We start from the raw sequence: 14,044 nt of genomic DNA on the forward strand, positions 1-14,044 counted from the left end.
TTGACATCAAGAATGCCTTCTTGAATGGTGACTTTGAAGAGGAAGTTTATATGGTTCAACCCCCCGGTTTTTTGGCTCAAGGAAATGAACATAAAGTGTGCAAGTTAAAGAAGTCTTTATATGGGCTAAAGCAATCACCAAGAGCTTGGTTTAGCAGATTTCATATTGCAGTTCAACAGAGGGGATACAAGCAATGTCAGTCAGATCACACACTATTTGTGAAAAGGGGAGAAGGAGTAAAATGGCTGCTCTAATAGTATATGTGGATGACATAATTGTTACTGGTGACTAGAAGGATGAAATTCAAACTTTGAAGGGTTTCCTTGCCACTCAGTTTGAAGTGAAAGATCTAGGACCTGCCAAATACTTCATTGGAATTGAGGTTGCCCGATCAAGAAAGGGTATCTTTATCTCCCAAAGGAAATATGTCCTAGACTTGCTTAAGGATACTGGAAAGATTGGGGTTAAGCCAGCTGACTCTCCCATTGACCCCAACCATAAGTTACCAAGGTGAACCTCTTAAAGATGTGAAGCAATTTCGGAGGCTTGTAGGGAGATTGTTGTACCTCTCTATGACCCGTCCAAAGATAGCATATGTTGTTGGTATCCTCAGCTAGTTCATGCATGCACCTAGGACCACTCATCTTGAAGCAATAGAGAGGATACTGCGGTTTAGCAGATTTCATATTGCAGTTCAGCAGAGGGGATACAAGCAATGTCAGTCAGATCACACACTGTTTGTGAAAAGGGGAGAAGGTAAAATGGCTGCCTTAATAGTATATGTGGATGACATAATTGTTATTGGTGACTGGAAGGATGAAATTCAAAGTTTGAAGGGTTTCCTTGCCACTCAGTTTGAAGTGAAAGATCTAGGACCTGCCAAATACTTCCTTAGAATTGAGGTCGCCCGATCAAGAAAGGGTATCTTTGTCTCCCAAAGGAAATATGTCCTAGACTTGCTTAAGGACACTGGAAAGATTGGGGTTAAGCCAGCTGACTCTCCCATTGGCCCCAACCATAAGTTAAGTGACAGCCAAGGTGAACCTCTTAAAGATGTAAAGCAATTTCAGAGGCTTGTAGGGAGATTGTTGTACCTCTCTATGACCCGTCCAAAGATAGCATATGCTGTTGGTGTCCTCAGCCAGTTCATGCATGCACCTAAGACCACTCATCTTGAAGCAGCATAGAGGATACTGCGGTATCTTAAGAAATTCCCTAGTGCTGGCTTATTATTCCTGAAGCATGGACATTTGAGAGTTGAAATTTATACATATGCGGATTGGGCTGGATCTCAAAGTGACAGAAGGTCTACTAGTGGTTATTGCACCTTTGTAGGAGGGAACCTTGTTACTTGGAGGAGTAAGAAGCAAACGGTGGTGGCTATATCCAGTGCTGAAGCTGAGTACTGTGCAATGGTACACGGAGTAGCCGAAGATATGTGGATAAAGAATCTGTTGGGTGAGTTGGGTTTTCCAGTGGACAAACCCATGGCTGCTGCTAACCCGATACTACATGATAGAACAAAGCACATTGAATTTGACAAGCACTTTATTAGAGAGAAAGTCAATATAGGCGAAGTATGCACTCCATATATCAGCTCTGAAAACCAACTAGTAGACATCTTACAAAAGGGCTAAACCATTCTAGACATCAAGATCTCTATGACAAGTTGGGCATGATTGATATCTATGCTCCAACTTGAGGGGGAGTGTTGACAGATGTTATTGTATGTACTACTCTGTACACAGATTTAGTGCACGTAGGGGTATTTTTGTAATTTCTATACCACTTGTGTTGTACAACCAGTATAGTATAAATACAAATGCTTCACTCGCTTGAAGCAAGTTCTTTTGAGGCATTAAGTCTGCCAGCCTCTTCTCTCTTCTTCCTTCTTCTCTTCCTCTTCTTTCTCTTGCTCAACATTGGCCCTTAAATGTAAAGCATGAGGGCATAGAAATAGAATTTTAAGTTTCAAAGCATGAGGGCATGATGCACAAATTGTTAAAAATATAGAAAATATTAAAATATACAACAATTAGGAAATAAAGGAACAAATCTTTGGATGATAATTATTCATGGGTTTAAGCCTAAGGGTGCTACTGTGCAGAAAAATGCCAGGTGTTAGGTTTGTCTGTACCCAGTCTATCCCTCCCAAGACTCTGGACAGCCCGGACCATCTTTGGGTGATTGGCCCTTTACATATTTAATGGTAGACAGAATAAAGGAACAAAAGAATGGCATGGGTTAGGTTTGTATCCAGTCTATCACTCCCAAGACCCCAAATACTCAGGACCATCATTGGGTAATTTTCCCTTGTGTATTTCATGCTACAAAGATACAAGAATAAAGCCAGTAATGGAGAGAAAGAAATGGGTATTTTTTTTTTCTTTTTCTAAAAGATGAAGTAAGAAGGCAGTTGGACAACCTGACTTGTGGCTATGAAATTCAAGTGTTGAGAAGTTGAATTAGGGACCTTTTGTAAGGTCCTGATTTTAGAAATGAGTTTCATATTTTGAATAAACATATGCATCTCATAGTTCTCAAGGCGACGCCTAGGCGATAAGGTGCCCTTTGAGGCTCGTCTTGCCTATTCGCCAAGTAGTTTTGTACTTGCGTATTGTAAAATATTTTTTTATTCTTTGTTCTTTGACATTATAATTATAAAATAGGCACTATTAAACTAAAATATTCATTTTGTGTGTTTATATACTATTGAAGGCCAAGAAGAAGAAGAAAAGAAGAAGGAGAAAAGAAGAAGGAAGAAGGAGAAGAGGAAGAAGAATAAGAGGCAACTGAGTTAAGGCCTCAACAAAACTTAGCTTCAGTCGAGTGAAGCTTTGCATTTATACTATTCTGGCCGTACATAACAATATGTCTACAGGATTACAAAAATACCCTTGCGGGTATTAAGTCTGTGAACAATACATATATTACACTTGTTAACACTCCCCCTCAAGTTGGGGCATAGATATCAACCATGCCCAACTTGTCACTGAGACCTTGATGTCTGGAATGGTTTAGCCCTTTTGTAAATAAGTCTGCTAGTTGGTCTTCAGAGCTGATGTATGGAGTGCACACTTCGCCTGTGATGGTTCTCTCTCTGATAAAATGCTTGTCAACTTCAATGTGCTTTGTTCTATCATGTAGTACTGGGTTGGCAGCGATACTGATAGCTGCCTTGTTGTCACAGAGTAGAGTCAACTGGAAAACCCAACTCTCCCAATAGATTCTTTATCCACATACCTTCGGATACTCCGTGTGCCATTGCACGGTACTCAGCTTCAGCATTGGATCTAGCTACCACGGTTTGGGATCCAACCCAATCCGCATCTGTGTAAATTTCAACCCTCAAATGTCCATGTTTCTTACTCCTCCAAGTAACAAGGTTCCCTCCTACAAAGGTGTAGTAACCACTAGTAGACCTTCTGTCACTTTGGGATCCAGCCCAATCCGCATCTGTGTAAATTTCAACCCTCAAATGTCCATGTTTTTGGAATAATAAACCAGCACCCGGGAACTTCTTAAGATACCGGAGTACTCTCTCTATTGCTTCAAGATGAGTGGACCTAGGTGCATGCATGAACTGGCTGAGGACACCAACAACATATGCTATGTTTAGACGAGTCATAAGAGGTACAACAATCTTCCTACAAGCCTCTGAAATTACTTCACATCCTTAATAGGTTCACCTTGGCTGTCACTTAACTTATGGTTTGGGTCAATGGGAGAGTCAGTGGGTTTAACCTCAATCTTTCCAGTGTCCTTAAGCAAGTCTAGGACATATTTCTTTTGGGAGATGAAGATAACCCTTTTTTGATCGGGCAACCTCAATTCCAAGGAAGTATTTGGCAGGTCCTAGATCTTTCACTTCGAACTGAGTGGCAAGGAAGCCCTTCAAACTTTGAATTTCATCCTCCTAGTCACCAGTAACAATTATGTCATCCACATATACTATTAGGGCAGCCATTTTAACTTCTACCCTTTTTACAAACAGTGTGTGATCTGACTGACATTGCTTGTATCCCCTCTGCTGAACTGCTGTATGAAATCTGCTAAACCAAGCTCTTGGTGATTGCTTCAGCCCATTATAAAAACTTCTTTAACTTGTACGCTTTCTGTTCACTTCCTTGAGCCAAAAAACCGGGGGGTTGAGCCATATAAACTTCCTCTTCAAGGTCACCATTCAAGAAGGCATTCTTGATATCGAGCTGATGTAGATCCCAATTTAGATTGGCAACAAGAGAGAAAAGTACTCTAATAGAGTTCATTTTGGCAACAGGGGCAAAGGTTTCTGCATAATCAACTTCATATACTTGAGTAAAACCCTTTGCCATTAAATGAGCTTTATACCTCTGCACAGTTCCATCAGTCCCATGCTTAACAGTGAACACCCATTTACATCCAACTGGAACCTTACCCTTAGGGAGATCAACAAGTTCCCACGTGCCATTCTTATGAATAGCATCAATTTCTTCCTTCATGGCGTTGTCCATTCTGGTACTGAGAGAGCTTCCGCCACATTCTTGGGAATAGGGATATTGTCAATGGAGGTAAAGAAGGCACGAAATGAAGGTGAGATGTTCTCATAGGAGACAAAGTTGGAAATGGGGTGTTTTGTGGTGCACAACCTAACACCTTTTCTGTGAGCAATAGGAAGGTCAAGATCATTAGCAACAGGGAGGTCAGGACTATCATTGGGAGTCAAGTTACCTGAGAGGGTATGATCTTCCCCCGAGGAGTTTGATGGCACTTGAGGTACAACTTCTGGATTCTCCACAACTCTTGAACTTGGTTGGCCTTTACGCGACGAGAAAAAACACGGAAAGGTGGAGGATCAGGAAGAGAAGGGGGAGGATAAGGATTAGGAAGAGGAGGAAGCTGAACCAGTTTCTCCTCATGCCTACACTCCCCCTGAGGGGAAACCAGAAAGAAAGGCTCATCTTCAAAGAAGGTAACATCCATGGAGACATAGAATCTTTGAGAAACAGGATCAAAGCAACGATACCCTTTCTGAGAGAATGAGTAGCCAAGAAATATACATGGGATAGCACGAGAGTCCAATTTCTCCCGGGTGGGAGATAGGTTTTGGACAAAGCACCGACAATCAAAAACATGAGGAGGGATAGAAAGAAGAGGGGCCTTAGGAAAGAGAAGCTGATGTGGGGCTTTGTACTCTAACCAATGAGAGGGCATTCGGTTAATGAGGTATGTAGAACAAAGGACAGCCTCAAGCCAAAATCGTTTGGGAACATTCATGTGGAGTAGTAAACCCCGTGCCTCTTCAAGGAGGTGTCGGTTCTTCCGTTCTGCCACACCTTTTTGTTGTGGTGTACGGGCACAAGAGCTCCGATGAAGAGAGCCATGTGAAGCAAAGAACTCCGTGTGGTCACTATGAAAAAACTCTTTTGCATTGTCTGACTGGAATATTTGAATCTTGGTCTGAAATTGGGTGAAGACCATCCGCTGAAAATCTTGGATAATTTTTGGTACTTCCTCACGGGTTCACATTGGATATACCCAAGTGTATCTGGAATAATCGTCAATGAAGGTAATGAAGTACTTGTAGCCACTCTCAGAAGGTAAAGTAACAGGGCCCCACACATCAGAATGCACAATGTGAAAAGGAAACTCAGATTTACTATTTCTTTGAGGGAATTGAGTTCTACAATGCTTGCTTAACTGACACGTTTGACAGGAAAAATTAGAAATAGACATTGACTTACACAGTTCTGGGAAAACCAATTTCAAGGTTTCAAAAGACAAATGACCCAGACGAAAATGCCACAAATACATTTTACTCTTTTTAAACTGACTCAAACTCTGTAACATGAAGGCCAGTCGTATTCTCCAGCATGTAGAGTCCATCAACCATACGACCCCTACCAATCGTCCTCCCCGAGGTTAGATCCTGAATGACACAATAGGTAGGGAAAAAAGTCACAGAATAGTTCAAGGAATTTGTAATACTACTGACTGAGAACAAATTCATAGGGAATTTTGGAACATGAAGAACATTAGAAAGAGTAAGGCCGAGGGGAAGAGAGAGAGTTCCTTGACCAACTATGGAAGTGTATGATCCATCAACTAGTCTCACTTTATCTCTTCCAGAAAGAGGGTGATAAGTTTGAAAGTAAGAGGACATACCAGTCATGTGTTTTGACGCTCTAGAATCGATGATCCATGGAGAGTCAAGGTTGTGTGAGGCAGCATGGAAAGCAGTGGCAGAATTACCTGATATGGATGCAAAAGAGGTGGTGGAGTTTACAATATCCTCCCTTGGGTCTGATTCAGAATAGCTGTGTTGGCTATGTGGTGTTTGAGGCACAGTAGAAGTGGAGGGCTGATTCTTTCGAGAAACCATATTTGCCATGTGGTGTTTCTCGGTACCTTGTTGCCCGGGTCTTTTAATTACATCTGAGTCTTGCTTCTTAGGTAAATCCTGAACCCACTTTGGTTTCCCATGGAGACCCCAACAAGTATTTTTGGTGTATCGGGGCCTCTGACAATTCGTGCACCACAATCTTTCCTTATTCATGATTCTTGGTTTAGAAGTACTCAAAAAACACAGGTACACTGCCTTACAGAGCTGTTATAGTCCACAGCTAGGCACTTGCTGATTTTCAGTTTCACAGAGAACCAAACACAAACACTGCAACTGCTGTATTAGGGGTTATCACCTACATTGTGTAGGAGTTCACAAAAACAATATACGAACTGCGTAACCAGGTCTGAAAGACCTACACTTCACAACTTCTCAGCCCAAAAAAGGCACAGTAGGAGCAGCAATACGAGTGGTGATTCACCACACCTAATCGGCTGATATCCACTTTCTAGGGCAGTTGAACAGTCACTCAAGTTCTAGGGTTCATCAACAGCCCCTTAGAGTGCAGACTAGGGCAACATATAATTGGAGGAAGGGGAACAGTCCCTACTCAGATTCTGGAACATCAACAGTCGTGCAAGAAGCCATAAACAGGAAGAGAGAAAAAAAATCTCAGTACCAGCAATAGGCAACACAGTCATCAGTCATGAACTCGAACTTCCCTTCAGGTCAGATTGCAATAGGCATTTCAGTCATGTACTCGAACTCCCCTTCAGGTCAGAGCCTTCCTTCGAACATCTAAGATGGATTTCTACAGTCCTCTTAGCCGAAGCAACCCAATTACCAGCAAAAAACATGTAGCCGAACCCTTTTCCTGTGCTAGGAAGTTGAACAGTCACCATACTTGTAGCAGAGCCCTACTCGGCAGTGAAGACTAACCGCAGCACTAGAAAAGCTTCCTCCTCCTTGTCTTCGAGCATCAGTACTATAGCTCCTTCGCAGCAGAGGAGAGAGACCTCAGTTAGTTGTTTTCTAGGCCTGGACGAACCTGCTCTGATACCATGTTGAGTAGGAGGCCAAGAAGAAGAAGAAAAGAAGGAGAAAAGAAGAAGGAAGAAGAGGAAGAAGAATAAGAGGCAACTAAGTTAAGGCCACAACAAAACTTAGCTTCAGTTGAGTGAAGCTTTGCGTTTATACTATTCTGGCTGTACATAACAATATATCTACAGAATTACAAAAATACCCCTGCGTGTATTAAGTCTGTGAACAGTACATATATTACACCTGTTAACATATACTAATTGGTTTTTATTATTTTATTATTTGTTATGATTTAATCAACACAAACATTGCTAAATGCTGTATTGAACCCTCAAAGACTTTAAAACCTGAACCATTAAGTAAGGAAGAACTTAAAATTCAGCCCCTATACTTTTTGAATTTTCTTTTCCTTCTTTTTTTTTTCCTTCTCATGGTATGTTGATTAATACTGTAACATGAACTCTATACTTTTCTTATGAAATTTATGAATAATTATTAAGGAAATATGACTATGGTACCTAGGGAACTTTCCTAGGATCTATGTTTTCTATATAAAAAAATCCATCGCCTAAGCGGTGCTGAGGTGCCCACCTAGGCGACTAGGTGACAAGGCGCCCCCCTGACGCCCAGCCTCCTCCTTGGTGCCTTGAAAACTATGGTGCAACTAGAATAGACTAGGTATGGGCTTTATTGGGAGAGGGAAGAGAAAAAAGTCATTTCAATCAAAGGGGAAGAAGGTGAAGGCCTATGAAATGACTTGAAACTTAGAAAACTTTGTGTCAGCATATGTTTTTATGAAGTCGCATAGATAACTTGGTTAGCGATCCAAGTAATTCTTCTTCTTCTCAGTGTTCCAGTATTCTGGAAATCCTATATGGTCAAAGATTTTTCCAAAATCCATGTATGGTTTGGGTGCTTTGTGCCTTAGTAACAGTTTGCAGAAGATAGTTATGCACATTATGGTTTAGGAAAAGTCATTCAGGTACTTTACTGGAATTCATTGTTTGAAAGCTCAAACACAATGAAGAGCACAATATGAAAATAATGTAATTAATATATAATGCCTGCATTAGAGGGTGGGCCTTGGCACAATGGTTGGGTTGTTCCATTGCAACCTGGGTGACAAGGGTTGAAATCTTGGAAACAGCCTCTCTGTGTATATGCAGGGGTAAGGCTGCATACATGTTTCCCTCCCGTGACCTCGCATTACTGGTTTGTCCATCTAATGCCTGCATTACCAACTTGATTGGATGCAAAAATATGTCCAGTTTAAACTCTGACGTTCAAAGAAAGGAAGAGAACTAAAATGCATGGTCCCCAGGGGAGAATTTTAGTGGCTGGAGCCCTCTCCACTCAATTGTGACTGCTTTTCCATGAGTCTTGGAAAGTCTCCTTGAGAATTGGGAGAAATCTAATATATCTCCCAGTTTGAAGGATTATTGATGGCCAATCAAATTTCAGTATCTTGTGATTAAAGTAAGGTCTTGTACAGTTTTTTATCAGTAGGTAGGTCTTGTCTTACATTGGATCCACTTTTGTGTCTACATGGAGAGAGATTTTTGTTCTCTTGTTTGTGAGATGAGATTTTTGTGTCTATTCATTCTGCAGAAAGGCCAATTCTAATGGGACAATTTGGAAGTGAATTTGAATAAAGAGTTTAGCTATTTTTGTAGGGGATCTTTCTATTATGATTTTTCCTTTCTTTTTCCTTTTTTAGTATCTTCTTTTCTTTAGTATGACTCTTTCACTATCCATTTCAGCAGAGAATATTTGAACTAAATGTTTCTCTATATTAGTTGGGTTGTTTATGCCTTGATCTTCATTTTTGCCCTTTTCTTCTGCAGACTCAAGATCTTCGTTCCCATCACATTCCTTGCTTTTACAATTTTGGTTCCGGTTAATTGGACCAACAGAACCCTGGAGCTAGAGCTATCAAAATCAAATGTAACTTTCAGTGACATAGATAAGCTTTCTATTTCAAATATCCCTGAAGGATCAGAAAGGTCTGTAGTTATACTTTCTGTAGCTACTTCATTTTGTATCTCTTTATTGTTCACAGCACACTTTCCCAAGACACATCCTGACTTCTGCTTTTCCTTTTTTTAATTTTGGAAAAAGTAAGGTAATTACATTAAAAAACCACTATAATAAACATGTAAATATATAGTCCTTTTTTCTTGTGAAGTTCAATTTCCCAAGTTATTTTATTTTATTTTAACACAAGAAACCTAATATTGAAATTGTGATGTTTGTCAACTGAGAAAGAGAAATGTTTAGCTTTAGCCTCTTAGTTTATGAATGTTGTTCTATTTATGGCAAGCTTCCTTATTTCTTACCTTTGTCATTTTTGGTAAGAAGTTTTGACGATGGTAATATGCACCTTGACCCACACACTCTTAAATGATGGTGCCACCTGTATTATCTTTATTAACTTAAATAATGAGAGGGGTTTGATGGTGTTGAACCAAGTAGTCTTTGGAATCTGACACAGTGACAGAAGACATGTGAGGAACCTTTCTCATTCCTAGTGATAGGGGTTGAGGAGACTGTTTCAACACTAATGCAGAAAAGAGAGAGCCTACACTGTATATTGATTATGTGAATTAGGATTTAAGCAACAAGAAGAGTAGGAAGATAAAAATGGGGGAACTAAATTATATGAACAAAGTAGAGGTGAGAGATATATACCACTCTGGTGTGAAGAAGTAACTAAATGGAAGAACTTGAATGCATCTTGTTCATCTCTAACAAAATAATAAAATTATATAGTATTTTCTTTTTTTTATCAATAATAGAAATTTTGTTGAATAAGATATTATACAGAAATTTGTATCATAGTAGATAGCCTTGAGGAACCGAACCCCATTAATTAGATTTCTGTTTATCCCTTGTTTTTCAAGACCATCAAGCATTTTGATTTCCATTGGAGCGTATCTATATTTCCACTAACCTGCATAATTCCTTCTTATCCACCTCACACTTACATGAGTCTTCAGCTATAAAATACCTATCAATTTCAGTGATTTAGCCATCCTTAGACCTTTTACAGCAGCCAAAATTATTCTGCTCTTGTCCAATCACCTATCAAGTTCAGTGATTTTAGCCATCCTTTGACCTTTTACAGCAGCCAAAATTTCTGCTCTTGTCCAATCACCATATCCATCTGGCCCCAAGTAAAGAGCTTCCCTTAACAATTTTCTACAAACTCTTATCTCTGAAGGAACCTGGATTTCCCATGCTGCATCCATCAAAATTCATTTTTACCAGATTTGGTGAAGACAACATGGTATGAACATCCATCATTTTAATCCAATGTGCCACCTTGATCTCTACTGTGTTATCTCCATTGAAAATTCTAGTGTTCCTCTCCTCCCAAATGAACCATTAAATTGCAGTCCTCGTATGTCTCCACATTATCTTTTCGTTGATTATGAGAAAAACAAATTGCTGAAAAGATTAGCCAAATCTCTCAGGGCTATCTGCATCCAAATAAAGAGAAGAAATACTACTTTTAGAAGTATTTTAGTTATTTAAGAGTAATTTTGTAATTCTCACTCATTATATAAATAAAATAAGAGGGTGGCAGTTGAAAGAAGTCAGTTATGAGAACTCTCTCTTGTGCAGAACCCTACCTTTTCTTCTCCTCTCTCTTTCTATTTTCTTCTCTTTTGCTCATTTCTCTGTTTTCTGGTTCATGTGATCAAATTAAGGTTGATTACAACTATCAAGTACAGGATACAGATAGGCAAGAGATTAATGGATGGAAAACATTTTCAATTTTTTTTTGATAAATGAATAAAATTTCATTAGAAAAGGATTAAAATTGTTACAAGCAACCCAAATAGAGGTGTGAGGTGCGACCTCCCCTTTATAAGATATTGCAATTCTCAAAAACTTGAAACAATTAGAATGCAGCCCAGTGGATGGAAAGCATTTTCACCATTTGATCTACACAAAAAGACGCAATAGGTGAGAGATACCAATAGGGATTGTAGACATTTTCTCGTTGATTATAAACCTCATCACTTTACACTACTACATTAAATGATTAGAGAATTGAAATTATCAAAAAAAATTATTAGGGAATTACTAGACCCAGTTTTAATATAAGCAGTACCATAACAAACTTAATTATCAAAAAAAAAAAACAACCTATACATGACTTGACTATGACCAAAAATACCCTGCTGAGATAATTCATATCTCTCTAACATTTAATTCTAGTTGAAATAGCAAATCTCAACCTGAGGCTACCATTAGAATGCTGCAAATGCATATTTCAAATTCATCCTAGGAGTTTGAGCTTCTTTAAGCACATATGACAGACTCAACAAACAAGGAATCTCATGTGTCTATATAATGTGTCCATACTTGTCTGTCACGGGTATAATGTCCATTTTTGAAGTGTTTATATCATGTAGGTCCAATTTATTGGATCTATAGACTTATCCAGGTGGCTGTCTGAATTAGAGGCATGTGTACTTGTGAGTTGTAAGGTTAATTGAGCTCCTTGCAAAAGACTTGCACATATTTTCTTCTTCTCAAACAACTCCCTTGAAAGCCATCTTTGAACAATTCTCTTATAAAACCACAGAATTTCGGGAACAATGACAGTGGAGTTGTTATTTAATAATTTACTGGTGCAGTGGCACCCAGTTGCACCATTGTACAAGCTTATTGATCCCATAAAAATAAAAGCAGTCAATTTATATACATATCAAAACTTCCTTACTCTAATATTGTAATTAGGATGGTCACATACTTGTTCTGATTAACCAGTTAAGTGCAATAAACTTCTGTTTCTTTTCCAATTCAGGTTTTGGACTCATTTGGTAATGGCATATGCCTTCACCTTCTGGACATGCTACATGTTACTAAAAGAGTATGAGATAGTTGCATCAATGAGGTTGCATTTTCTTGCTTCAGAAAACCGCCGCCCAGATCAGTTTACGGTAGATGAACCCTATGTTTTCCTAATCAAATTAATATTATTTGAAGAGAGATTTTGTGTTTCTTAATAGTCTTAGTTTAGTTTTCTTATTGGATTCACAAATTTTTCATGGTGTAATTTATAATAGGAGCAAGTTGATGATTGGTAAAGGAAATTCATTAAAGATGAAAAGCGATAATTAAAAGTGACATACAGAAGAATTAAGAATCAAGACAACTCCACCCCTCTGACACCAACTTTGACATTTGACAATTGACACTGCAGTTTGCCATCTCTAACACCCTTACAGGAGACCACTTTGTTCTGAATAAATCTTGATCCAGCAATTGCCTTTTTCCATTCATCAATCCCTAAGAAATCCTTCCCAAGCAATTTTCTTTTTCTTTTTTTTTTTTGAAAAGTGGTGAAGATTTCATTAAAAGCTTAAAGGAAAATATTAATTTGAATATCATTGACCCACTGAATGCTCTCCCATTGATCAATGAAATGCCCAGAATGCATAACCTAAAAGAGATTACAAACAGAAGCCTGAACAAAGTTCTTTCGGATCTTGCACACAAATTTTCAGCAGGTAAAGCAAGGTCTTCCACAGCAACTTACTAAGAGCCTCTGAATGACAAGAGTAGAACAAAGAAATGATATCCAGAGGGGTTACCCAGTTCATACCAAACAACTTTAGAGCATGAGCCCACAAATCTGCTGAAAAATCACAATGGATTAGGTTGTGCTGAATGTTCTTCTTGGCTTTCCCACATAAGTAACAGTGATATACAATGATCATCCCTTCTCTTCTTAGCACATCAATGGTGGGGATCCTCCCTTTAATTGCAACCCAAACAAAAAAATACCACTTTTGGTGGTCTCTTTAGCTTCCAAATCCAGCCCAAAGGAGGAGGTTGACCCTCCACAACCGAAAGAAGCTTCAGTATTTGACTGTGAACTTTCCAGACTTCTCTCAACCCAGCACATAGCATCACTTCTAGAAGGATGAGGTTTAACTTGTTCCAAGGATTGTAGGGGAGAAGCCAACTCACCAAGGTTGCAATCATTAGCATTCCTTCTGAGGCAGGGAATCCATTGTTCATTGACCAACTCAGCAATCAGAAACGTGAGCCTTCGTATCTTGAGCCAAAACAAAAATTGCAGGAAAAGCCACACAGAGTGATCTATCACCACACCATCCATCCTTCCAGAACAAGATTCTGTCACCTGAACCAGGCTTGGAGGAAACAAAATTAAAGAAAGTGACCCTGCTTCTCAACAGCTCCTTCCACAGGCTTGTTCCATAAATTCCAGTGGAAGAACCCTGATTCCCAGCCAAAGCCAATCTCCCCATATAAGATTTGATTAAGTTTCTTCATATCATTTGGCAAACCTCCAAAACCATTTGGCAAGAAGAGAAGTGTTGACCTGTTTAAATGGCCTGATCCCCACGCCCCCAGCCTAACAGATTGAAATTTTACTAAAAATTCCCTATGGTGAGTTGATTCTCCTCTACATTCTTAGGGATCATTCTGGATTCCTAAGGCTTACAAAAAAAAATCTTTCTGGATTCCTAAAACCAGCTCCCCCCCCCAACACACACACAAAAAGAAAAAAAATATATAAAGGAATCCTCCAACAAGCCATTTGTTGAATGATGCTAAAAGACCCTCTGCTTTTAACTATGTTCTGTATTAATTCAATAGCTGGAAGTCTAGCAAGCAATGAGTAAGACTGATTTGACCTGC

The 14,044-nt window shown here is 39.2% G+C and overlaps 1 protein-coding gene across 1 annotated transcript in view; it reads left to right on the forward strand.

Annotated features, from left to right (window-relative positions):
* Positions 1-14,044, forward strand: part of LOC148875285 (ERD (early-responsive to dehydration stress) family protein) — a 58,839-nt gene that overhangs the window by 9,352 nt on the left and 35,443 nt on the right. The window contains exons 3-4 of the mRNA XM_088964405.1: positions 9,208-9,366; positions 12,180-12,315. Of these exons, the coding sequence (XP_088820531.1) occupies positions 9,208-9,366; positions 12,180-12,315 (295 nt within the window). The remainder of the gene's footprint in view (positions 1-9,207; positions 9,367-12,179; positions 12,316-14,044) is intronic.

This window comes from Nelumbo lutea, chromosome 1 (assembly GCF_056320005.1).
Source record: "Nelumbo lutea isolate HS-2025 chromosome 1, American lotus-T2T, whole genome shotgun sequence".
In the NCBI taxonomy this organism is placed as follows: domain Eukaryota; kingdom Viridiplantae; phylum Streptophyta; class Magnoliopsida; order Proteales; family Nelumbonaceae; genus Nelumbo; species Nelumbo lutea.